This window comes from Arachis ipaensis, chromosome B10, assembly GCF_000816755.2.
Source record: "Arachis ipaensis cultivar K30076 chromosome B10, Araip1.1, whole genome shotgun sequence".
NCBI classification, from domain to species: domain Eukaryota; kingdom Viridiplantae; phylum Streptophyta; class Magnoliopsida; order Fabales; family Fabaceae; genus Arachis; species Arachis ipaensis.
The window spans coordinates 123,866,865-123,893,173 of record NC_029794.2 but is presented as its reverse complement, the minus strand read 5'-3'; the positions used below and the strand labels follow the sequence as shown (position 1 = coordinate 123,893,173).

At 35.4% G+C, this 26,309-nt stretch overlaps 1 protein-coding gene and 1 long non-coding RNA gene across 3 annotated transcripts in view; one reads left to right on the top strand and one right to left on the bottom strand.

The window, feature by feature from the left end:
- Nucleotides 306-26,309, top strand: part of LOC110268569 — a 26,314-nt gene continuing 310 nt past the window's right edge. Inside the window, exons 1-2 of one of the 2 annotated variants that reach the window (XR_002356800.1) lie at nt 306-316; nt 814-822. This is a non-coding gene — a long non-coding RNA (uncharacterized LOC110268569). Of the gene's footprint in view, nt 317-813; nt 823-18,255; nt 18,267-19,202; nt 19,205-26,309 lie in introns of those variants that run through there. The other variant, XR_002356801.1, reaches the window with a different exon arrangement.
- The window catches only part of LOC107624072 (probable inactive poly [ADP-ribose] polymerase SRO5), a 7,643-nt gene continuing 7,214 nt past the window's right edge, over nt 25,881-26,309 (bottom strand). The window contains exon 5 of the mRNA XM_021115068.1: nt 25,881-26,124. Within this exon, the coding sequence (XP_020970727.1) occupies nt 26,086-26,124 (39 nt within the window). The 3' untranslated portion in view covers nt 25,881-26,085. The remainder of the gene's footprint in view (nt 26,125-26,309) is intronic.

Sequence of the window (26,309 nt, the reverse complement as noted above, 5' to 3'; positions counted from 1 at the left end):
TCGAGCTCTACATTTCTACCGGAACAATTTCACTGGTAACTTGTTTAATCACTCTCAGCCCTCTTTTCTCCCAATTTTCGAATTTTAAGTGGGAATGTTGAATTTCTTTGATTTCTGATGTTTTAGGATCCAGGCTGAGTTAGGAGCTTGTTATTTTGTATCTTTGGCACTCTATTCCTACTTCTGTTATCTTATGTTTGACAGTTACAGTTTTCTTAGCATGCAAGTTAACTCGTTCCTTGAGCGTTGCGCTTTTATTGTGCACTTGTGGAAGATGAGGGTGTTGCTGGAAGTGAGAGTTAGGGATCCAGCATAGGTGATAAGGCAGAGTAGGCTTTAGCATTTGTTCTGTTTATTTTGTATATTGTAAACCCCGGTTAAATTAGTAGATAATTAGTTAATAAATTATTTTTTAATAAGGAGGATTAGAAATGCGAATATTATATCAAAATAGGGTAGAGCTCATCGAAACGAGAATTTTGACACTAATTTCGAAGAAATCGGTCCAAAAATTAGACTAAACGGACCGAACCAGTTGAACCGGACCCAAACCGGGCCGTCGGTCCAACCGGACCAACTCATTAAAATGAAGTACTCTATTCCTACTTCTGTTATCTTATGTTTGACAGTTACAGTTTTCTTAGCATGCAAGTTAACTCGTTCCTTGAGCGTTGCGCTTTTATCTCGCGATTTTTATTTTCCCTATCCTTCAAGGCTCCTAGCATATTATAACTCTTCTGCTATTATATGTACTTATTTTATTTTAGAGGTCGTAATACCACATCACCTCTGTTTTACGACTTAAGCGTAAAGCTTTGTGTGGTAGGGTGTTACATCATCTCCCTTGAACTCACCATTTCCATAGCGACACCTATAAAAATTGAAAAAAAAATCCTCTAAAATAACAATGGTTATAATGCTAATAAAGTAGTAAAGTGATACTTTAATTACTTTTAAATTTGTAACATTTATTATTTGTGAGCCCCACTATTTTAATCTAAGTGATTAATGGTGTACTTTTTTCTCTAAAGTGACAATATAACTTTAGAGGAGTCGGATCCATAAAAATTTATACGCTCTACTTATGAAACACGTATTCATTAATATTGTCGGTGTATTCGCGTCATCCCGACATGCTCTGGATACGACAAATGAGTGTATCGGTTTGACACGTCATTTTGTGTTGCAAAATTTTCGTAAAGCGGTTACGAATCTGAAGCGAATCCGACTCAAGTTAAACCTTTTATCGAATTCTTCTGTGCTCCGATCAATATTTTCTAGCCAATTTTTTTATAGATTATGTTTCTACTTTCTATTTGGGTGATGGTTGATGGTGGTGCTTTTTTTCAACTTCGATTTTAAGAATGATGGTTGCGATACCTATAAAAATTTATACGCTCCACTTATGAAACACGAATTTATTAATATTATTAGAGTATTCACATCACCTCGACATGCGATGAATACGACAAATGAGTGTATCAGTGTGCCACGTCGTTTTGTATTACGAACTGTAAAATGGTCATAAATCTAAAGCAAATCCCACCTAAGTTGGACCTTTTATCAAATCCTTCTATACTGCGACTGAATTTTTAACCAATTTTTTCAATTTTTAATTTTGAAATCTTTTAAAATTAAAAAAAAATTAAAATCTAGATTTAAATTAAAAATAAAATAAATCAAAACCTAAAATCTTTTGTGTTTTCGCCTTCTTTTGATGGCTCAGCCGTTCTCTGCGTTTCTCTGTGTTGTGCATTATTAAGAGTGATACAAGGTGCATTCATAAATGTAGAATAATAATAACAATAATAACAACAAAACTGCCGCTTACACGTTTGTCTTTCACTTGTAACATCATGTAACTTCGGGTTAAGATTCCCAACCACAAGAAACATCTTAAACATCATCAGTGCAGTTGATTCACTTTGTTTTCTTCTTCGCCATTGTTCGTTCATATATTAAAATCCTTCCTTGTGTTCACAGTTATGTAACAATCTTGTTCAAACTTACCATCCTTGGATTAGTCATAAGCACAATTGAGATATAACTAGAAATTTTAATCAGTATTTCAACTACCTCAAGTGTCACTCCCTTATTTGTTAGTCAACTTGAAATCGTCCAAAGCCACCAGGCCTAATAATAATAAATAACTATACAGAAAAAAGATCTTAACATTTCTTACACAAGCTGAAAATTTAGTTTCAGAGTTTGTTTATATGTTATTCATAGAGAGAAGACCAAGTCAATAATTAAGATTGACCAAGATTTTAATTTAGCCGCTGAATCAATTAGTAAAACAGCAGACAGTTATATAAGCTAGTTTAGTAGTATAACTTTTTCACTTGTATAAATATTGATTGAGCTTGTTTTGTAAAGGAATTTTTTTTCATGATCATTCATTCAATACAAACACATACATAGATTTATGATTCATCATGAATAGAACTTCAAATCTTCCTTTACTTTTTCTCATGGTATCTTGAGCTCATTAAGATCCATGGGAGAAATAGTTCCAATTTCCACCACTTTACCCAATGCGAAAAATTTTCTTTCTCAACCAATCCTTGATAAACTTGATAAATCTACCTTCGAAACATGGAAGCAACTTGCTCTTCACATGATTGGTTCCAACAGTCTCGAGGATCATCTAATCAAAGAAAAGATTCCTCTAAAATTCTCCACGCACTGATGCAGAAAAAACAGCATGAACAAAATCTTCACAGTACAAAGAATGGAAGGCTCATGACCACTACCTCATGACTTGGCTTCTCACGTTTATGGATCTTTCTTTTTAAAATAAAATGCTAGATTATGTCTTTGCATATCAGGTATGAGAAAGATTCATGATCATTTTGCAAAAACCTCCAAGATTCAAATCACTCAGCTTCAAGCACAATTGCTATCAATCAAGAAATGAAAAATGACAGTTTCAGAATATCTAAAAAGAATTCAACAAACTGTAGATTCTCTTACTTTTCTTGAATTTAGTGTTTCTTCTGATGATCACATTCACATTGCTGCAATTACACAAGGACTAAATGAAGATTATACCTTATTTTTATCATCTGTTATGACTAAGGTTGATTCCATTACTCTTTCAGAAGTGAAATCTTTATTTTTGAGACATGAGGATATGATAGAGATAAAAAATTTAGAAAGACCGAAAATACTCTTATCCAATCTAATTTCACTCAAACCAGTTTTGGTTATTCTAGATAACTAACAACACTCACATATTTACTCTTTAGCTCTAACATATCTTCACAGATTAAGGCAGCAATTAGTAGCTTCATTTAATGTTTTCAATGTTGGTCATCAAGACAAGTACCTTGGCACTAATGCATTGTTTGGATGGAAGATAGAAAATGAGAGGAAAGAAAATGAAAGGAAAGAAAATGGAAGGAAAAGTTGATTTTTTTTATGTTGTTTGGATGAAGAGAAGATGAAAGGAAAGAAAATAGGAGGAAATTTTTCTTGTGTTTGGATGAAAGGAAAAGTAAGAAGAGAGAAAATTATTAGTATATGAAATTACATTAATACCCTTCTTTATATTATATATAAATTATAATATATTATATACAAAAGGACAAATAAGTAATTATATTCTTATTTGTTCTTTTCTATCCATTTTTATGTCACAGGAGAAGAGAAAATATATGCTATACGACACTCCATTCTTTTTCTTTTCTCTTCATTTTCTTTGCTGATCCAAACGAAGGAAAACTTAATTTTCCTTCCAATTTCTTTTTCTACGTTTTTTTTTCTCCCGTATTCTCTTGATCCAAACGGAGTCTTAAAGAAAAAAAAATCATATTACCAAACTATTTTTTTTGTCACGCTTTAAAAATTTACAAGTCAAAGAAACAAACATTCTCATATGTGAATGAGAAGGCTAGTCAACGATTGCAAGATTAAAACGAAATCTACTCTCAAGAGGCAATTCCTACGTACGTATTCTTATACTTGTTTCAAATTGCCAAATACCCCTACTTGAGGAACTACATAAATTGGTGATGAAATTTTCGTGAGGACAAAAACTATTAAACCTTTATTCTACAGTGATTTTTCTCTCATCTCATACACACATGCATTTTTATATAAAGATAATTTACTTTGATAAAATGAATGGTATTTAAAATTTTATAGATATTCTAATAGAAATAGGTTACACGTCTATTTTAATTCGAACTTATCTTATTCGATTTAGTATGAATCAATATTTTTTTTTGTTTTTCTTTAATAAATTTAATTATCCTATTTTAATTTACTAGATCTCATATTAAATCAAATTAATGTGATTCGATTTATGTGTAAATATATAAATTAAATTATACTGATTCGATTTATATAAATATGTTAAAAGTAGGAGTGTAATTTATTTTTATTTAAGATATTTCTATAATTTTAAATGACATTCATTTTATTAAGATGAATTACCCTTTATAGCAATTTGGGTTACTACATATATCATACATGCATGCACAAGTGACAAAGGTCAATTGAGCATATATATATAAATCATACAATATTTATTTGGTATATCGATGCATCATATAAAGATAATTAGAGTAGGATTTGAATTCTCTAAATTTTGAATTTTATTTTAGATGATAAAATATAATTTTTTTTATTTATTTAATTTTTTTTATATTTTTTTTAGTTTTATTTTATTTAAGAGTGAGAGATCATATTTTATTATTTTCTAAAGTAAAAATAAAAAATTTAAAAAATCCAAAGTTATTAGAATGACATCTCCAATCACAAATAATACAAGTTGGCACATTTCTTAAAGAAAAATTTGAAGTCATATTATTTATGGGTGTTTAATAGGAAGGAAATTAAATACTTTGGTTTGGGCAAGTTGAGAAGTAAAGTTGACTCATTACCAAGTATAAACACTTTCCGTTCACATCCATCTTTAGAATATTATTCATTCCAAAACATCTATTATCTAGAAGAATGATCATATAACTCATTTCTTAAATTTATATGCCATATTATGCACAAAATTAAGAGAAAATATGATTTTATCATTTTAACTTTTTAATTCACAAAATAACGAAAATAAAAGATACTGAAAAAAATTATAAGTCAAAATATTCAATAATGATTAGGGAAAAGGATGGGAACACGACGTGGAAAACTAGAAATTGTGACGAATTCTGATGAAAGGTGAGATGATACCTAAAAACCCATTTACTTTGACGTTTAAATTAAAAGAGTGTAAGAAATATTTAAGTGATTTAAGATTATAGGATCTACCTTATGGATGGTGCCATGGTGGGAGGCTTTTGGTAGCTTCTGACAACGCCAATTATGTCAGTTTCAAGTGCTTAGACAGATCATACAAATAATTTTTTTTTTCCCGATCATTACAAACTCAAAATAGTCTCAACAAGAAAAGTGAGCTAAAATTGAGCAACCAAATAAAATCAGTACATGAAAATAAAATATAAATTATAAAAAATAAAATGTTACACTCATTGGAACTCTTTTCTCATCTAGTCCTCTTTTTAGACTCCCTTCTATCCATTCTTTCAGTCTGCCATAGATTTTTGTTTGTGATAATTTGTCTCATTATATCTTTAAAATTAAACACTTCATTTCGAAAAATTTTATTATTCCTACACTTCCAAACAATCCACACTACCGTAAAGAAAAAAAATAACCTACTCCTTCCTCAAATTTTTTAGTACTTTACATGATATATATTCAAAACCTCAAAAAGCATATTTAAAGCTATTTCTAGCCACACCCATTTAATACCCCAGTCTTATAGTATATAACTCCAGTGGCGGAACCAGAAATTTCATAAGAAGGGACCAATTAAATATAAAATATAACAAAAAATTAATAAAATATGATTTGTAGCATATATATCAAAAAAGTAATTATATTATATAAAAGTCAATGTTCAACTACATATGTAACTTATATTTTTTTAATATTATATATAAAAATAAATTTAATATTATTAATTATTACTATTTACTATTTTTTTTTAAAATTTTGGGAAGACCATGGCCACCTTAGGCCCTCCGTAGATCCGCCACTGAATAACTCATAAGGTCTTTTACAAGTCAAAAAAGAGAATGGACAATTTCTACATTTTCTTTGCACAATAAATAAGTCGTCATATCTTATTACAAAATTCCACACTCATTTAATACCCTAGCCTTATATATAACTCTATAAAGTCTTTTACGAGTAAAGAATAAATGACAGAAAATTTCTATATTTTCTTCGCACAATAAATACGTCGTTATATCTTCTTACAAAATTTCATATCTTACAAATTTTTTCTTTATATTTAATTTTTTTAAAATTACAAATTATGTTAGGAGTTTCACTCTAGGTGGAACCAAACCTTTTTACTCTAAATAGCTCATAAAAATTAGCGAGTGATGCTATTAAAATTCTTATGAGTAGGGATATTAGTAGTTAAATCGAACTGATCTATTAAACCGAACCAAAATTTATAAAAACTGAAACTACAAAATAAAAAAAAAAACTATCTTTTTGGTGTTTTTTTTATTAAAAACAAAATCAATTGATCCAGTCCGATTTTAGGTTGACACTAAAACGAAATCGGACTAAAATAAATATAAAGTAATACTAATTTTACCAATTTATCTTGACCCCAAAATTCAAAATCCCTAGCTCCTTCACAAATCAATCACCGTCTCCATGAATCAAATCTCTCACTCACTCTCTTCTCCCATTTGATCATATCGGTTGGTTTTGGTCTAAATTCGAACTAAACCAAATTGATAACACTCCCTACGTATACGTTATAACATTGATGAGCGGAACGGGGTCGGGTTTAGGTAATACTCGTCCCTACCCGCCCCGACATATATATAATATATATAATATATGTAAAATAATTAGTAAATGAGTAATAATATTGTATTATATTTAAATTTTTACTTTAATTTATGTTATGTATGTGATGATGATTATATAAATTTTAAAATTTAATTTTATTTATTGGATTTTAATAATTATAGGGACGAATAAGAGCGAGACGGGTTAGGGTTCAACATTTTACTACCCGCAGATAAAAGTAAGACGAGTTCTATGCGAGTTGTTGTACAACGGAATAGAGTTGAGTAGAGCAAAAATCCATTCCTACCCACCCTGTTGTCACCCCTATCCTTATCTCTTATCTATTGGTCACGTTGAATTGAAATGGTAAAAGTAGTTGTGACAAATGAGATCCATGAAATTTTTCTAACAAGCTGCTTCTCAAAACTAATATATAACAACAAATCATGTTTTGGAGAATAATTAATCCATAATTAATATTAATGAAAAGCAAAACCTAGCTATCATACTGGTATAAATTATGAATTATGATGACTGAAACACATTTTATTTTTATAATTTTTTTAGCTAAATAGCAATTTCATATTTAAAAGATTTTAACATTAAAAGTTGTTATCGATAAAATGATTCTTAAAAAATTTAAAAAATTAACCAATGTGTCTTTAATCTTGTTGGAGTACATTTTCAATGAAAATAATGCTGAGGTGACCACCATATTTTGATAATATAGCATGTTTCTTAAACTACATATTGAGTTTGATTTTTTTTAATTAATTTAATAATGATTCTAAGTGAAAATCTTCAAAATAGATTATGTTTTTCTAAACCCTAAATTGTGACTTTGCAACATGAATTGCTCAAAAGGTGTTAATCGAAAACATATTTTTTTTAAATAAAAAGTGCTCAACACAACAAGGTGGAGCAGCAGAACATTAGTAACAGGCTACTCAACGTACAATCCATCATTGATCAACTCAATAAGTAGAGTACCCTCTAGTCATCTTCGACATTGCCATTAACAACCAAGAGGTTCACCACCATGCCACTCGTCGGAGAGCATAAAGGATCTGTTTATTATTTCCATCACCCCTAAGCCTTTATTATTGAAGACTCTACCATTCCTTTCTAGCCAAATTGCCCAGATAACAGCAAAAAACCTAATCAACCACCGCCTCCGTTCATTCTTTCTTGATGAAGCATTCGTCCAGCTCTCAAAGTGTTGTTTTAGTGTACCCGGCATAGTCCATATCCTTCCAAGAGCGAATAGCCATGCACACCACACCTGCCAAGTGATCTCACAGCCAATAAAAAGATGAGCAGCAGACTCAACAGACTTACAACATAGAACACATAAATTATCATGCTGGTCAATGACACCTAATTTGTATAGTCTCTCCTTAGTGTTCACCCTCTCAACTAAAACAAACCACGAAAATAACTCAACCCTTGGCAGAGCGAATCCCCTCCAAATAGCACTAGTAAAGCTATAGCTAGTAATTTTCTCCGGGAGAGCTGCTTCCTGCATCACCTGCACAAAGGAGTTAGTAGTAAAAATACTAGTTTTATCATATTTTCAGACCACCCTGTCCTCCCTCTCAGTTGTTATTCTTACTGACTGCAAGACCTCATGGAGTTGGTGTAAAAGCTCCAGCTCTCACTGAAATAATTCTCTCATCCACTAGAAACTCCAGATCCATTCTAACCCATCCCAGAACCCGCATTCCCCTATAATAGATCCTGTGAGGTTTGAAACCGAGAAAAGTCTAGGAAACATCTCTTTCAACCTTCCACCAGGTAGCCAGACATCCTCCCAGAACTTGATTGTTCTGCCATTCCCTACATCCATAGATAAGCCTCTGATAATCTTTTCTCTGATTTGCGGCTCCCTGATCTGGAGCTGACAGATATCTCTCCAAGGGCCCCCTCTTGTAGGAATAGGCTGACCACACAGCATCACAAAGGGATTCATGCTGTTCCAAGAGTATACTACTCTCTTCCATAAAGGACAGTCTTCTTTCGAAAACCTCCACCACCACTTGAACAGAAGGGCTGTATTCCTAACCACTGCATCTCCCACTCCTAATCCACCCGCCTTTCTAGGAGCCATCACTATCTCCCATCTCACTAGTGGCATCCCTATCTTCCCATCCTCCTTACTCCATAAGAACTGTCTTTGCAGCGAGATCAACTTTTCTGCTACTGCCTTTGTCATCTTGTATAGGCTGAGATAGTATATAGGCAGGCTATTGAGAACGGACTTGATGAGAACTAGTTTGCCCACTTTATTGAGAGTCTTCGCCTTCCACAAGCTCAACTTTTCTTCCACCTTATCAATCACCGGTTTCCAAGTCTTAACTAACCTTGGATTCGCTCCCAGAGAGATTCCAATGTATCGGACTGGTAGAGAGGCTTCCTTATATCCCAATAGCTGACACGTTTATCCCGTCCAACGCTGTTCACAATTAACTGGAATGAAACTGGACTTCTCAAAATTAATACTCAACCCGGACATCAGTTCAAAGCAACGCAGTAAGTGCTTGTAATTCCTGATAGTCTCTTCCTCTGGAGGGCAGAACAGTATAGTATCATCCGCGAACTATAAGTGCGACAGCTCAATGTGATCTCGTCCTACCAAAAGTGGAGAAATGCGCCCATTTGTTATCGCCTCTCCGATCATCCGATAAAGGACATCAACAACTAGCACAAACAGAAAGGGCAATAACGGATCTCCTTGTCGTAGACCCCTTTCCATTTTGAATGGCTTAGAAGGGGATCCATTTATAAGCACTGACATAGATGCAGAGCAAACACATTCCTTAATCTAGTCCCGCCACTTCTGGCCAAACCCCATCTTCTGCAAAACTATATCCAAAAAACTCCATTTGACCCTATCATATGCCTTCTGAAAGTCCAGTTTAATTATCACTGAGCTTCTTCTTCTTGCCTTGATCTACTGCACAGTTTCACAGGCTATCAAAGCCCCATCATGAATTTTCCTGCCTTGCACAAAAGCACTCTGAGTCTCGCCTACTAAGCCTGGCATCACATTTCGCATTCTCCTCACCAACACCTTAGAGATAACCTTATACACACAACCCACCATACTAATTGGCCTGAGGTCTTTGATTTCTGTAGCTCCAACAAACTTTGGTGCCAAAGCCACCCAAGTGACATTCGAATCCCTAGGCAGCCTAACCGACCGAAAGAACCCCATGACACTGCTTCAATGAATTCCTTCCCCATTTTATCCAAGCACTTCTTAATAAAATTCATGTTATACCCATCACACCTTGGTGCCTTTGTTGACTCACAATCCCACACGGCATTCTTTATTTCTTCAGTAGTTGGCATCAACTCCAGCCTTGCTGCTTCATCCTCAGATATCCGCCTTACCAGCCCATCCCGAAATCCTATATTAGGTGAGGTCTCTTGATGGTACAAATCCTTATAGAACTCTCTTATGGCAACTTTAATTCGAGGTTGATTCCTAACCAGTCTTCCATGGATTCTCAAGGCATCAATCCGATTGTTTCTCCTCCTTGCCGAGGCTATATTGTGGAAGTACCTAGTGTTTCTGTCCATCTTCTCAGCATGTCTGAATCGAGACATCTGCTTCCAATGGATCTTCATCCTGATATACCATTTCTTACATGAGCTCACCAGCGCCTTCCTCCTTGCTTCCGCTGTTCCATCATGCACTCCATTGCTCACCATTTCATCGACTTTCCTGATCTCCTCTTCAAACCTATCAATCCTCCTATCCATATCTCCAAAATTTTCTCTATGCCATCTGCGCAGTGGGATCGTCATAGCCTTGAGCTTGTCCAAGAATTGTCTCTCCCCTATGCTCCTCCACTCCTCCTTCACCATCCTCAGAAACCCATCGAAAACATATATATATTATTCGATGAGAGCAAATCAATTCGGAATGAGTTAGAGACAGTTTCTCGAGAAGATGCATGCGTAAGCAGGGATCAAGAATAATGAGCGCTAATTGGATTTCAAATGACTTGTTATTCGATTAGACCTTTTCGAGAGGGAAAATCGAATTGAGCATTCGAATTGAAGGTCGAGCAGTTATGGTAGTAGAACGGTTAAAGGTTTTTATCACACGAGAAAATTATGGGAAATGTCTCCAATCAAATGGCGGGAGCAGTTACCAAAGTAAAAGTATTTGAAAAGTTCAAATTTGTAATTAATTGTAATTAATTACAATTAATTGCTAGTTACTAAAGGTAAACTATAAATACTAGGAAGCCTTAGGAAATCAGGGTTGGAACTTTAACTCAGAAAATACTCAAGCACACTCATATCCTCAGAGAATTTCTGAGTCTGTAATCGAGTTATTTTTTTGTATGGTTCCTTCCATGTCTTTACTTTTTCAATTTATCTTATTGTAAACTTTATTCTATAAAGCAAGTTTATCTTTCAAGTACTCTTTACTTTCAATGTCTAATTTACATTTCTACATTTTTAATTTTCACGTCAAAGCCCTTTGACTCAGTTAAAGGCATTTTACTATTTTCTTTTAACTTCAACGTAATCTTTTTCGATTTCAGTACATTTTCTTTTTGAAAATCTTATTCATTTGTTTCTTTTATTGCTTTACAAGTTTAATTTATCTTTTATCCTATTACCCGTCTAATTGAAGACGCTTTGATGCGCTTTTAGAAAACTGTTACCTGCAAAGAGGAGTAGGTTTCGCTCCCAGATCATTAGATATCGAACCACCATCGATTTGCTAAAAATTGACAAAACAAATTGGCACGCCCTTTGGGATAGTTTTAAATTGAAGTGTGTCAAAAAACTTTTTCCAATATTACTTAGTGTATGCGATTACGAAGTGAATAAATCATTTACATGGCTGATGAGATATCGATTGTGAATGGTGGTTCATCCACTAATGATAACATACCAGTATCTGTGCAACAGGCTGACGTGTCTTCACGTTCGAAGGCTGCAATTGCAACCGAAAGTATAGCCGTCACATCTATTCAGACTGGAAATGTTGGACGTAATATTCGTCCTTGTGGCCCTACGCCACCGTATCAGCCTCCATTAACCGTTGGGTGGCCTCCTTATGGTCTTCCTCCTGGTTATACCCCTCCGGTGGGTGGCTTTATTCCACCTATCCGCTTAGGAAATTCAAATGGAGTGAATAATACTCAAAACCCACAGCAATATTTTGAGTATTCTCGTGATTATAATGTGGGTTCTACTTCGAATGCTGCTAATTCAATGGCAGTGTATCGACAACAAGTAGAGAAAAATCACCATGACTTAGTCAATGACTACAATTCTAAATCCCATGATGGTTGACCATGAATCAAAATTTGAGCGTCTTGCTAGACAAGTCAAAAGGATTGCTCGAATTGTTGATTATGATGATGGTGAAAGGCATAATGCCAGGAGAAATAACGAAGGAGTAGAAAATGCTTTTCAATATGAAAATAATGTTTTCAATTAAGAAACCCTTAAGTAGTTCCCCGAGGTCAAAATGCTGATAATATTTTAGCCGAATTACGTGCTAATCGTGGTGATGAACGTTATCAAGTTACTAGAATTGTGGAAGAAGTTTTAAATTGAGTTGGGCTTAATGTTGGTTTTATGAATTGACCACATTTTGTGTCCGCTTTTCCCTAAGTTTTTCAGATGGCTGAAGTGCCAAGAGGGGTAAAAAATAAAAAAATAGTCATAAAATTTGCTGGTGAAGTTGGAGAATCAGCTACTGAACATGTTGCTCGTTATTTGGTTGAGATTGAAAACTTAGCTAATGATGAAAATTTGAAAATGAAGTTGTTTCCTTCTTCGTTGATGAGGAATGCATTTACTTGGTTTTCGAATCTCAGACCAAATTCGATTACAACATGGAATCAGTTAGAGACTGCTTTTCACGCTCAATTTTATCGAGGGGAAATGAATGTAGCAGTTACTAATTTAGTGGCTTTGAAACGTGAAGATGGTGAAACTATCGATGATTATTTAATACGTTTCAAAAACGCTAGACGTAGATGTTGTGTGTCATTACCTGAAAGTGAGGTAGTGAAAATAGCAACTATGGGGTGAGGATTCTATATGCGCAGAAAACAGCTCAATGTGCATATTCCTGATTTGGCCCATTTGGCTGAAAAGATTCGACAGACTGAACTCATGAAAAAAGAAAAAGAAAAGTATAGGAGTGAACAAAGATCAAAGAGTAAAACTTTTACTCGAAAAGAAAAGGTTGCTTATGTGACCATGGAGTCCTCAGAGGAGGAATTCGATTTCGAAACGGAAGTCAATTTGGCCAAACTTAAGAAATGTCCTCCATATGTTTGTTCTTTATTGAAGAAACTGCCAAGTAATGAAAAGTCGAATGATTCAAAACTGAAAAGTGGAAAGAAATATAGTTTTGATATTTCAAAATCTTATCAGATTTTTGATGTGTTGCTTAAAGATAAACAATTAATTCTGCCTGAGGGTAGAACTTTGCTTTCTGTGAAAGATTTAAAAGGAAATCCTTACTGTAAATTTCATCAAGCAATAAGTCATTCGACTAACAGCTGTGTCCATTTCAGGGACTTAATTCAAGAAGCGATAATGGCGGGACGGTTGAAATTCGATGATGGCAAGAAAGAGATGAAGGTTGATGTGGATCCCTTCGAGGTTGATGCCAGTTATATTGAACCTTGCTTTGGAGTGAACATGGTGGGCATGTCCTATGACTTTGATGTGGCTCTGGATTATAATTTTGAGTCACAGGTTAGATTAGTATATCCCAGAACAGGGGATGGTTTGCTGGATTTCTTGGTTTAGCAAAAGATCAAAGATCGGGACGTATCTCTGTGTCCGCGGTGCAATGCTGTTTTTGATGCTGAAGCAGCAGCAATTTTTGAAAAAGAAAGGATGAACAAGAAATTGGCTCATAGAGAAGAGCAAGTGCGCCAGAGGCAGCCAATTAGGCGTATGGAGGGTTCTAGTTCAAAGATCCCTCAAGAAAATGTGTCTACACCTTTAAGCCATTCTCAGGCCATAGGTGTTCAATGGATTAGGAATTTCCAAGAATTCCAGAGGCGTGATCATTTGTATCGACGTAATCCACAGTGGGGGCATCGAGCACCTTTCCGGAATCAGTATTCCTACTATCGAGGTCGTGCCAGAGGTTATCCACGAGGAAGAGGAGGAAGGAGAAGTTTCAATCAGAACAAGAAACTTTCGGTTGAGACAGGCAAGGAACTAAGCAAGGGGGCAATGCCTTCTATGCATTCTAGAATTATTTTTTCTTCTGATGGAGAAACTTACCCTAAAGAGATTCCATCACCTGCAAAGATGGAAAAGAAATATAGTTTTGATATTTCAAAATCTTATCAGATTTTTGATGTGTTGCTTAAAGATAAACAATTAATTCTGCCTGAGGGTAGAACTTTGCTTTCTGTGAAATATTTAAAAGGAAATCCTTACTGTAAATTTCATCAAGCAATAAGTCATTCGACTAACAGCTGTGTCCATTTCAGGGACTTAATTCAAGAAGCGATAATGGCGGGACGGTTGAAATTCGATGATGGCAAGAAAGAGATGAAGGTTGATGTGGATCCCTTCGAGGTTGATGCCAGTTATATTGAACCTTGCTTTGGAGTGAACATGGTGGGCATGTCCTATGACTTTGATGTGGCTCTGGATTATAATTTTGAGTCACAGGTTAGATTAGTATATCCCAGAACAGGGGATGGTTTGCTGGATTTCTTGGTTTAGCAAAAGATCAAAGACCGGGACGTATCTCTGTGTCCGCGGTGCAATGCTGTTTTTGATGCTGAAGCAGCAGCAATTTTTGAAAAAGAAAGGATGAACAAGAAATTGGCTCATAGAGAAGAGCAAGTGCGCCAGAGGCAGCCAATTAGGCGTATGGAGGGTTCTAGTTCAAAGATCCCTCAAGAAAATGTGTCTACACCTTTAAGCCATTCTCAGGCCATAGGTGTTCAATGGATTAGGAATTTCCAAGAATTCCAGAGGCGTGATCATTTGTATCGACGTAATCCACAGTGGGGGCATCGAGCACCTTTCCGGAATCAGTATTCCTACTATCGAGGTCGTGCCAGAGGTTATCCACGAGGAAGAGGAGGAAGGAGAAGTTTCAATCAGAACAAGAAACTTTCGGTTGAGACAGGCAAGGAACTAAGCAAGGGGGCAACGCCTTCTGTGCATTCTAGAATTGTTTTTTCTTCTGATGGAGAAACTTACCCTAAATAGATTCCATCACCTGCAAAGATGGAAAAAAGCAAAGCAGTAGCCCAATCTTCTGGAATTGATAAAAACAAAGATGTTGATGTTGATGAGGAATATTTTGATGAGGCTGATGATGACATGGTTAGGACAATTTCGATCATTCCAGCTGAATATTTGGGGAAATATGAAGGTGACCCCAATGCAGATTATGATTCAGAGGATGAGGAAGCTTTTTTCTTTATCCGAATTGATGATGAGTCGGGTTACTTCTTACGGTCTATTGAGAAGCAGATGTCTTATCTCCGCCCACTTTATATAACAACTACCTTAAGTGGGATAAAGGTGAATAAGGTTCTGATTGATGGTGGCGTTGCAATCAGTTTGTTGCCAGAGAGGATGTTAATCAATGTGAGAAAGCATCCTGATGATTTAGTCCCTACAAACATTGCCGTGACAGATTTCAGTGGGACTTCATCTCCAGCCAGAGGGTTGGTTACTCTGACTGTGAATATTGGCTCGTCTGAGTGTAATACTGTCTTTGTGGTGGTCCCTTCGAGGGCGAGCTATAACGCTTTGTTGGGACGAGATTGGATACATGGTGTGGGAGCTGTACCTTCTACTGTGCATCAGAGCGTGCTTCTATGGACTAAGGAGGGTAAACCTGAAACCATCAAGGTAGATTCGAATTTATATGTCGAACAAATTCATGTTGATTTCAGGATATATAGTCGTAAGTTAAAGCCTTTAAATGTTGATCGATCACTGAGTCCTTATAATTGTGAAGGGTGCTACTTGTCCTCGGAAGGCCTTTCGGTGAAGTTACGCTATCCGGAGTTGTAATATAAGTAATGATGTAAGCTGGACTGCCGATTTAATAGCAGAGCCTCATTGTGCATAAAGTAAAAATAATGATGTTTTTATCCATGATCAAGTCTCTTCTGTTTCTAATAACTCTATTGATTTCACTTTTGATTGCATTTATGATCTCGAACCATTGGGTTTTGAGAAATACTCAGTGAATGATGGTGATTATTACAAAAGGGTTTGAATCCCAAGATCCTTTAGCGGAGATTAATTTGGGAACTCTCGATGATATTCAAATTACGTATATTTGTAAAAACCTTGTTGATCCTTTTCGAACTGAGCTCTTTAATCTTTTACATGAGTTTAAAGATTATTTTGCTTGAGATTATCATGAAATGCCTGGTCTCGATTGTTCTTTAGTGGAACATCGATTAGCATTAAAACCAAATGCTCGACCTGTGAAGCAAACACCACGATGTTTCGCTCCTGAAAACAATGTAAAGATTAAAGAAGAGATTGGGCGCTTGATAAAAGCAAAATTCATTAGAACTGCATGCTATGTTGAGTGGGTGTCAAATATCGTACCTGTTATGAAGAAGAATGGAAAGTTGAGAGTATGCATCGATTTTCGTGATTTAAAAAATGCAACTCCAAAAGATGAATATTTCATGCCTATTGCAGATATGTTGATCGATTATGCGGCAGGAAATGAAATACTTAGTTTTATGGATGGTTATTCTGAGTATAACTAAATTTTTATTGCAGAAGATGATGTGGCTAAAACTGCTTTTCGTTGTCCTGAGGCATTAGGTACGTATGAATGGGTAGTTATGCCTTTTGGTTTGAAAAATGCTGGAGCAACATATCAACGAGCAATGAATGCTATTTTCCATGAGTTTATTGGAAAATTTATGGAGGTGTATATTGATGACGTTATGGTTAAATCGATTTCGGTAAGCCAGCATATTGATCATTTAAGGAAAGCATTCCTTACTATGAGAAAGAAGGGTTTAAAAATGAATCCTTTAAAATGTGCTTTTGGTGTGTCAGCCAGAAAATTTTTGGGTTTTGTTGCTCATAAAAAAGGGATTACCATTGATAAAAATAAAGCAAATGCGATATTGACATTGTCTGCACCGAATCGAAGAAAAAAGTACAATCATTTTTAGGTAAGGTGAATTATCTTCGAAGATTCATTTTGAATCTTTCGGATCGAACTAGGGTGTTTGCACCTTTAGTGAAATTAAAAAGTAATTCACATTTCGAATGGACAGCGGAACATCAATCGGCGTTCGATTCGATTAAAACTTATTTGTCTCAAGCCCCAATTATGGCAAATGTTCGACCATCTGAACCTTTGAAATTATATATTGCAGCATCTGAAGATACTATAGGGTGTATGTTAGCCCAAGATGATGAAAATGGGCAGGAACGAGTGGTTTATTACCTTAGTCGAGTATTAACTGATATCGAAACAAAGTATTCTCCAATCGAAAAATTGTGTTTGTCTTTATATTATGCCTGTATGAAATTAAAGTGTTACATGGTGGCTAAGTCGGTGAACGTTATAGCACAAACTAACCTAATTAAGTATATGTTAAGTTTCCCTATGTTAAGGGGACGTTTGAAAAAATGGATGCTGGCATTGACGAAATTTGATTTACAATATATTCCAGCCAAGGCTGTGAAAGAACAGGTCATTGCAGATTTTCTTGTGGATAATTCGAAAGATATGAATGACTAGGGGGCAAACATAATCGAGGTAAAAATCGATTATTGGAAGTTATATTTTGATGGGTCAAAACATAAAGATGGTGCAGGAGTTGGGATTTTAATTGTTTCATCAGAAAGAATTTTGTCAAAATTTCTATTTGAAATAAAATATCTATGTTCGAATAATGAGACAGAGTATGAAGCATTAATTTTGGGCCTTGAAATTTTGATTAGTAAAGGGGTTTCGGAAGTTCAGATATTAGGGGATTCCCAGTTAGTTTTGAAGCAGTTATCCAAAGAGTTTAAATGTAACAATGAAAGGTTACAAAAGTTTTTGACAATCGCTTGGGAGTTGTTAACTTCTTTTTGAAAAGTCTCTTTGGTTCATATTCCAAGGATTCAAAACGAAATAGCTAATGAATTAGCCCAAATTGCTTCGAAGTATAAAATCGGCTCAGGAACTCTTGAGTCTTTAATAGGTATTCATAAGATTTTAGTACCTGCAAGTGAAAGGGAAGTTTTGTGTGTTGATGAATGGAAGGATACTGATTGGAGGAAGCCTATTGCTCAATACTTGAAAGAGCCTAATATTCCAATTGATAGAAAGATAAAATTGAGAGCAATGAATTTTGTTTTAATGGCTGATGAATTATATAAGAAAGGTATCGATGGGAGTTTATCAAGATGTTTAGGTCAAAGTGATCAAAACATTGCTTTGGGTGAAGTTCACAATGGAATATGCGGTGCTCATCAGGCTGGAAAGAAAATGAGATGGGTGCTATATTGCAATCATGTATATTGGCCAACTATGATTAAAGATTGTATTGATTATGCAAAAGCGTGCCTGGAATACCAAAAACATGGTTCGATTCAGCAAATTCCAGCATCCGAATTACATTCGATAATAAAGCCATGGCCATTTAGAGGTTGGGCTTTAGATTTAATTGGATTAATTCATCCTTCTTCATCCAAACAGCACAAGTTTATCTTAGTAGCAATTGATTATTTTACAAAATGGGTTGAGGCGATTCCATTGATTGAAGTAAGTCAGGGTGAGATAATAGACTTTATTGAGGAACATATTATTCATCGATTTGGAATTTCTCAAACATTAAGTACTGATCAAGAAACAATGTTTACTGGTCAGCGGGTTAAAAGTTTTGCAGCTTTGAGAAATATTAATATGGTTACTTCGACTCCTTATTATGCACAGGCTAATGGGCAGGTAGAAGCAGCAAATAAAATTTTAATAAGTTTGATTAAAAAGTATATCGGAAATAGGCCTCAAACATGGCATGAAACTTTAAGCCAAGTGTTATGAGCTTATCGGAATTCACCGAGGGGTTCGACAGGTACTTCGCCATTTAAGTTAGTGTGTGGTCATGATGCAATATTGTCATTAAAGATTAATTTGAATACTTTAAGAGTATCAAGACAGAATGATTTGCCAGTTGATGATTATTGGAATGCAATGTTTGATGAGTTGAATGAATTAGACTCAGAACGAATTTTGGCACTTGATAATATGATTCGACAAAAAGAAAGTATTGCTCGAAGTTATAATCGTCGAATCAAGAAAAAGTTTTTTAATATAGGTGAATTGGTTTTGAAAGTTATTTTGCTAATGGAAAAAAAAATCAAGATTTCTTGGTAAGTGGTCCCATACTTGGGAAGGTCCATTCCAAATAATGACAACATATTCTGGAAATGCTTACCAGATTAAAGATATTGAATCAGAAAGAGTAATTAATTCGGTTAATAGAAAATACTTGAAGCAATACTATTGTTGGCAAAAGTAGGAATTTAACATGCATATGTCTAGAAAATATGGAAGTTATTACAAAAATAAAATTAGAAATGAAAAAGGAATTCAAGGTGCCACTAGTTTTGCCAAATCGGAGCGTAGCTTTGCCCTTTTGTTTTCCAGAATTGAAAGCACTTCAATTTGTTTGAACTTGTCAGCTTGGATTTTCTCAAGTTGTTTTTCATATTCTCCCCGCTTGGTATCAATTGAAACAAGTTCTTGGATAAGGTGGTGTTGTTCTTGTTGGGCTGCTGCCAGAGGTTTGGCTATAGTGGCTCGATTTTGGCGTATTGTGGCAAGCTATTCTTTAATCTGAGCTAATTCTGCTTCGAATCTTGCTTCTTCTTGGTCATGAAAAGCTTGAACAGAAATAGCATGGAAAATTCTCAGACCAAATTCCTCACGGGAAGCTTGGATTGGTTGAGCGGTTGCAAGACAATCTTCAATATTAGTCTTGATATTGGTTTCTTTAGTCTTAGTTTCTTGGAGCTGAAATTGAGATGTAACGCTCTCATTGAGAAGTTGTTTGAACTCTTGAATTGAGGCAGAATTTGGTGTGTTAGTTGGGAGTTCAAAAGAAGAATTCAAAAGATTAGCCAGGAGTTGGTTAAGAATTGGATCATTAACCCATGTGGTAGGTGGATGATCCAAGAGCTTGATGAGTGATCGAAGCTGCTCTCGAGTGCCAGGATCTAATTCGAATGAAGGCCTCGATGTAGTGGGTCTTGAGATTGCTGGCACAGGCACTGGTACTTTGTTTTCTTAGATAACTTTATTCAAAACAGAGATCAAGTCGTCCAAGGTAGCACTGATCGGAGTGGTAGGAGCACTCGATGTTCTGGGTCTTGGTCCTGGAGGGGTCTGAAGATCAGCTTGGAGTGAAGGACTAGGTTGTAACTCTGGAGGAGTTTCTAAGACCTTGGATTGAGAGGAATCTGAATTGGTGGTGTCAACAGCTTTAAAAGCAGAATCGGAGTCTGGCATCGCTTGGTTTTCTGCAGAGAATGCAGCTTGATTGTTTGGTAAAATTGACTCAAGTATATGTGTTTCTTCCGGAGAATGTTGCAAGGGATTTGTTGTTGGGTCAACCACCTGTGTTGTATGGAAAGGAGGTGGAAAAGCGGCTAGAATTGATTGAATGGGCCCTGTGAATTGAATCGAATTATGTGATGTGGAATGCTCTGGGTCATTTTGTTGTTGCAGAATTGGTTGATCAAGAGCCCCAGTAGATGAAGCCGAACGGTCAACATTGATAGGCTAGTACAAAAGGTACACAGTTATGAGTTTAAAATTTATTTTAAATTCAGTAAAATGTGTGTAAAGATAATTGTGTTACCTGAGGAAGTCTGGATCTTCGTACTAGTTGAGAGCCAGGGTCAAAATCGGCTGCATCTTCCGATTGGGAGGAGGCAGCAAGAGTGTCCTTGTTGGTTGGTTCACTTTCATCAGCGCTTTCGCTTGATGATGGCAGTACTAACTGATAAAAAGTACAGAACCAATTGTGGTTAAGAAAATACAATTTGAAGAACATTTCGAGTTCAAAGGAAGAGTTATGAATAGAAGAGTTACTCTTCGAGAGGTTCTGGTAGGAGTCCTTCTGCTCTTATGTGGTGGTGGTCGAGAAGCATCAGCTTTTCTTTTGTGAGTTCTTTTTGGGGAACTCTCAGTGATAGCCGTTTGAACAGCAGTTTGTTGAATTTCTTCTAAGGTACGAGTGTACCTTGAATAATAAGCATCCCACCATTCGAAACAAGACTTGGTGATGAATGAACTGCGTTCATAGATCAAGAAGTTGAAGCGGTCTCTTTGTTTTTTATTTTTTAAGAGACAAGTGTTGAAATCTTCTTGAGATAACAGAGTAATGGGACATAATGGTTCACTGTGTCAAGGCTGTGGTGTTGGGATAGCTTGAGAAAATCCCAGTTGTCTGACGGTTAAGTGAGGAGCATACAGGGTTATCTTGAACCTTTCTTTTCTATACTGTGGCAACCCTATTGGTATCACCTGAACAGCCAACAGGTTTGCCCAAGTTCGATTTACGAGTTTATTTTCCTCATTAGTATTTGGAAAGAGTAAACGATCAAGCCAGGCAGAGCCGCAATTGCGACGCAAAAAAGGAGTAAAATTGAGTTGATCGTTATCGAAATCTTTGCAAGAATGAAAGAGGGAGAAAACAGCCTAGAATCTGTCTTCATCTGATTGAGTGTTTGGAAAATTTGATTTGTAATTAGACAAACGAAAACCTTTAATGTGTTGTTTATTAGTACTGCCACCTTCAGGTTTTGTCATAAAATTTTCAAAAATGGCATTAAGCCATAATTGAAGGAGCCAAAGTGGACCTCCTGTATTGATTATTTTATTGTCTCAGAGGTCACAGACAAATTGACCAAGCTTTTCAAAAATGCGCCCCAGAAGAAGCTTGACCAAATTGAGAATTTTCCCTTCATGTAGAAGAGCAGCCAGAGGAAGGAAAAGCTTTGACATTTGTACGCTTCGAGAACAGAACAAAATTGCATTTAACCAATAAAACAAAAAGGCTACATGTTCATTGTCTGTGATTTCTGTACCATCTTCACCCATGTTGTGGGCAATGAATTCACTATAAGAAGTGTTGAAGACAACATTGTACTGATGTGTAGATTGCATGTCAGGGGTACAACCTGGAGAATTTATTGGGAGTCCTGAAATGGCAGCTACATCGAGGAGAGACATTCCGATCATTTCGCAAGGAAGGTGGAAGTTGTTGGTTGTCCTATTCCAGAAACAATTCACTGCTCCAATCATCCAAGGGTGTGTAGTGAGTGAAAAATGAGAAAGCCTAAGTAGTTCTTGTATTCCTAGGGCTCCCCAGGTAGCACCCTTTGTGGGTTCGAGGCGTTGGTACCAGGTTGTGAAATCGAACCCTCGAGGATTGATTTTTGGATTATTTCAGAAGGATTTTTGATTGATGAAGTGAGAAATGTTAAAAGCTCGGTTTATTAATAAATCTTCCCCTTCAACATTAGGGAAGAAAGAAAATTTTTTGTTTGCTCTCTCAAGAGTCTCAATGGGTCAAGGAAGCAGTGTGTATCTGCACCGATTGTGAAGGGGATTAGGATTCTGGTGTCATTGACCTGCAAATGGGGATCGTCAATGATTTCATCATTGACTTGATTAAGAATGCGAAGGGGCGGTGGAGATGACGGTGCTATTACATGACCTTTACCCTTTATCTTGAGTAGTGGCATGAGAAGAGGAACCAGCCATTGTTAAACACAGGAAGAAAGGGTTGGAAGTTTAAGGATTTTTGTGTAAAGGTTCTTTGATGTAAGAAGAATTCAAGGGATAATGAGTTGTGAGAGATTTTGAACAAAGGTGAGAATGATGAATTTAAAGTACTACTGTGAACAGTTACTATGAAAGGGATATGAATAGAGGTAACTTAGTGAAAAAGACGAAGTGGTAGAAAGAGAATGCGCAAGTTTCAAGAAACGTGTCGAGTGAGTCAGTATTTATGGGGAGCTTAAATGGTAATTATTATTGATTTGAGAACTGACATTTTCACTTTTGGATTAAGTGTTTTATCTTCTAAATGATGTTATCGAAGGCAAACACATTAATTCAAGGGGGCAATTTGTTGATCGAATATATATATATTATTCGATAAGAGCAAATCGATTCGGAATGAGTCAGAGACAGTTTCTCGAGAAGATGCATGCGTAAGCAGGGATCGAGAATAATGAGCATTAGTTGGATTTCGAATGACTTGTTATTCGATTAGACCTTCTCGAGAGGGGAAATCGAATTGAGCATTTGAATGGGAGGTCGAGCAGTCATGGTAGTGGAACGGTTAAAGGTTTTTATCACATGAAGAAATCATGGGAAACGTCTTCAATCAAATGGCGGGAGCAGTTATCAATGGTAAAGTATTTGAAAAGTTCAAATTTGTAATTAATTGTAATTAATTATAATTAATTGCTAGTTACTAAAGGTAGACTATAAATACTAGGAAGCCTTAGGAAATCAGGGTTGGAACTTTAACTCAGAAAACACTCAAGCACACTCATATCCCCAGAGAATTCTTGAGTCTGCAATCGAGTTATTTTTCTGTAGGGTTCCTTTCATGTCTTTACTTTTTCAATTTATCTTATTGTAAACTTTATTCTACAAAGCAAATTTATCTTTCAAGTACTCTTTACTTTCAATGTCTAATTTACATTTCTGCATTTTTAATTTTCACGTCAAAGCCCTTTGACTCAGTTAAAGGCATTTTACTGTTTTCTTTTAACTTCAACGTAATCTTTTCCGATTTCAGTACATTTTCTTTTTGAAAACCTTATTCATTTGTTTCTTTTATTGCTTTACAAGTTTTAATTTATCTTTTATCCTATTACGTGTCTAATCGAAGATGCTTTGATGCACTTTTAGAAAATTAGTACCTGCAAATAGGAATAGGTTTCGCTCCCAGATCATTAGATATCGAACCACCATCGATTTGCTAAAAATTGACAAAACAGAAGGGATACACAAGAAGATGAATTCGGCTCGAACTCGTAGCAAATATGCTCTGAGGAGAAGTTACCCATCAATAATGAAAGCTTTCGAAGAGGAAGGTAATTCAGAATGCGAAAACCTATGATCAAACATGCTTTTGTCGTCTTCCGATTGTTCCTTGAAGTCGAAGACCACTAACAATCCTGAAAGATAGTTTCTACAATGCCTCATATGAAAATTAAGTTTCGAATGATTGATTATAACAAACAAAGAAAGGAATTTTTCCTCTTAATTCTATTCTTGTATTATTCTTTCACTACAAGAAAAACGTTGAATACCATCGGATTTATCGTGGGAAAAACGAAAAAAATCCGACGGTACACAGGTGAAAAAAAATCCTTAATATGAAACACGAGGTTTGTACTTTTTGGTTTATTAATTAGTTTAGTCTTGGAGAGTTTGAGAGCAAAGAAAAAGACTTCAACAGAATTAAATCTCGTTCACAAATTTTGTTTATTTCACCAAAACCTATGTATATTGAATCTGAATGATCTAACCAAGCGAGAAACTAGTGGAGTTGATATTTAGTCCAAATTTTGGTAGTAAGTATGGAGAAATGTTTTTGACCAAGACTTGTGTCCCTTTAGGAAGTTCAGTGTCAAAAGATTTAGTTATCGCTGCCACCAATATATACATATGTTGGGTGAAAAAAAAAAAGAATTGCAAAAATCTTGATCTATTTCAAATTATACAACCGAGTTTCAATTGTTCTTTTTTTTTGGTCATGGGTTCATTTTTTCCCCTTAATTTGTTTGCTTTTCTGATTTGGGAGTTTCAATACTTTTAAGAATTTATAGCCTCTTAAGGAGTTTTCGGTCGTTAGCTTTCATTGGTCTTCTGAAGCTCTCTTAAGTCTTTAAGATTTGGTTACCTAAACAGAGAAAAAAAATGATAACTGGGGCTACAGAAAGCGGCATCAATTTGGTCCATTCCTTAAAAGCCCACAAACGGTTTGGTTTTTGCCATACTTTGGAATTTTGACTTCTCTTTTGAAAACTACTGTTGCTTACAGAATTTATTCAATTTATCATAGTTCTTGAAAAAGAAAAAATAAAGCTAACGTTGAATTTGGCCTCTAAAAATTTAATGAATTTGATCCTTAAAAAATATCAATACAAGTTAAATTGATTTTTCCGATAATTTTCTGCTAACATATTGTTAAGAGTCACATACTCACATGACACGTTATATAAACCTAACGTGAAAAACTTTATCTCACACATTAACAGTTATAACTTATAAGTGATACGTCAAGGAAAAATTAACGAAAGATCACCTTGACTCACGATACCGCATTCGTATCTTTTTGAAATCAAATTGATTTAGGTACAATTTTTTAGCATTCCAAATAAAGATTTTGGTGAATTTTTAGTGATTAAAAAGGTGAAAAAAAAGGAAAAACAAATAGGAACAGCTAACCTAAAAGAAGAAAGGAGAGTCTCTACAAAAAATAGTACATAAGTTATCTCAAGATTCAAGTCATTTAACATAGTCCGACACGTTAAGGACTAATCTATCTGCCGCTAATCAATAAATTGCTGCATGTACAAAACAGAACTGACACTCGACTAACCTAAGTTGATTAATTTTTTGCTGCTTTATATGCTGCTGAGGTTGTCAATCTATGCACCCTTTTTCGGCCTTTTTTTTTTGCATTGAAACGAGATTGAAGCCCAAAACTGTAACTATAATATTTCATGCACGCTCAATAATTTGCTCAAGACTCCTAGGAGGACTATCAACAAAATGGTATCCTTGGTGAGTATTGAAGGGCCCTCTTTATTCCTCCATGTCCAATTCCACCAAAAAGTTACCATAAAAAAAGTTATCCATATTACTCGTTAGGTATAGCCAAGTTTATTGTTAAATTCAAACCGATCCAAACATCAAAGGGAGTTTTATAAAAAATATTAAAATGTCTAGGGAGAATGCTTTTAGACCATATCTTTGCAACAACTGTAGAATAGTAACCAACAAACCACAAACACTTAAAAAAAGACACACACACACCCTTCAACCCAAAAAAAGCAGAGTTGTTAACTTCAAACCAATCATCATCCTAGCCTAGCTGCTTAATTATTGGGTCACGGATTTAAGTTTAAGAAGTGAGTGAAGGAGTGATGCATGAACCAAATTTAATTAAATAAATATGTAAGACACCATGGTTGCAGCTCATGGTAGAGCTGCTGGTTCGTGATTACTTAGGGTCCCAATGCCTTGTTGGAAGAGAAACTAAGCCCCTGTTCAGGAAATACTAAATATTAAGAAATAAAATGAATATAAAAACCATCCGTGGCTATCAGATTATTCAGATACAGATAGAAATTAGTTGAGTGAACAATACTGGGGCTGGGGGTGGGGTTTTTTTTTTTTTTTTTTTTAGTGAACAACGTAAAAAACAACCTAAAACAAAAGAAACCCATTT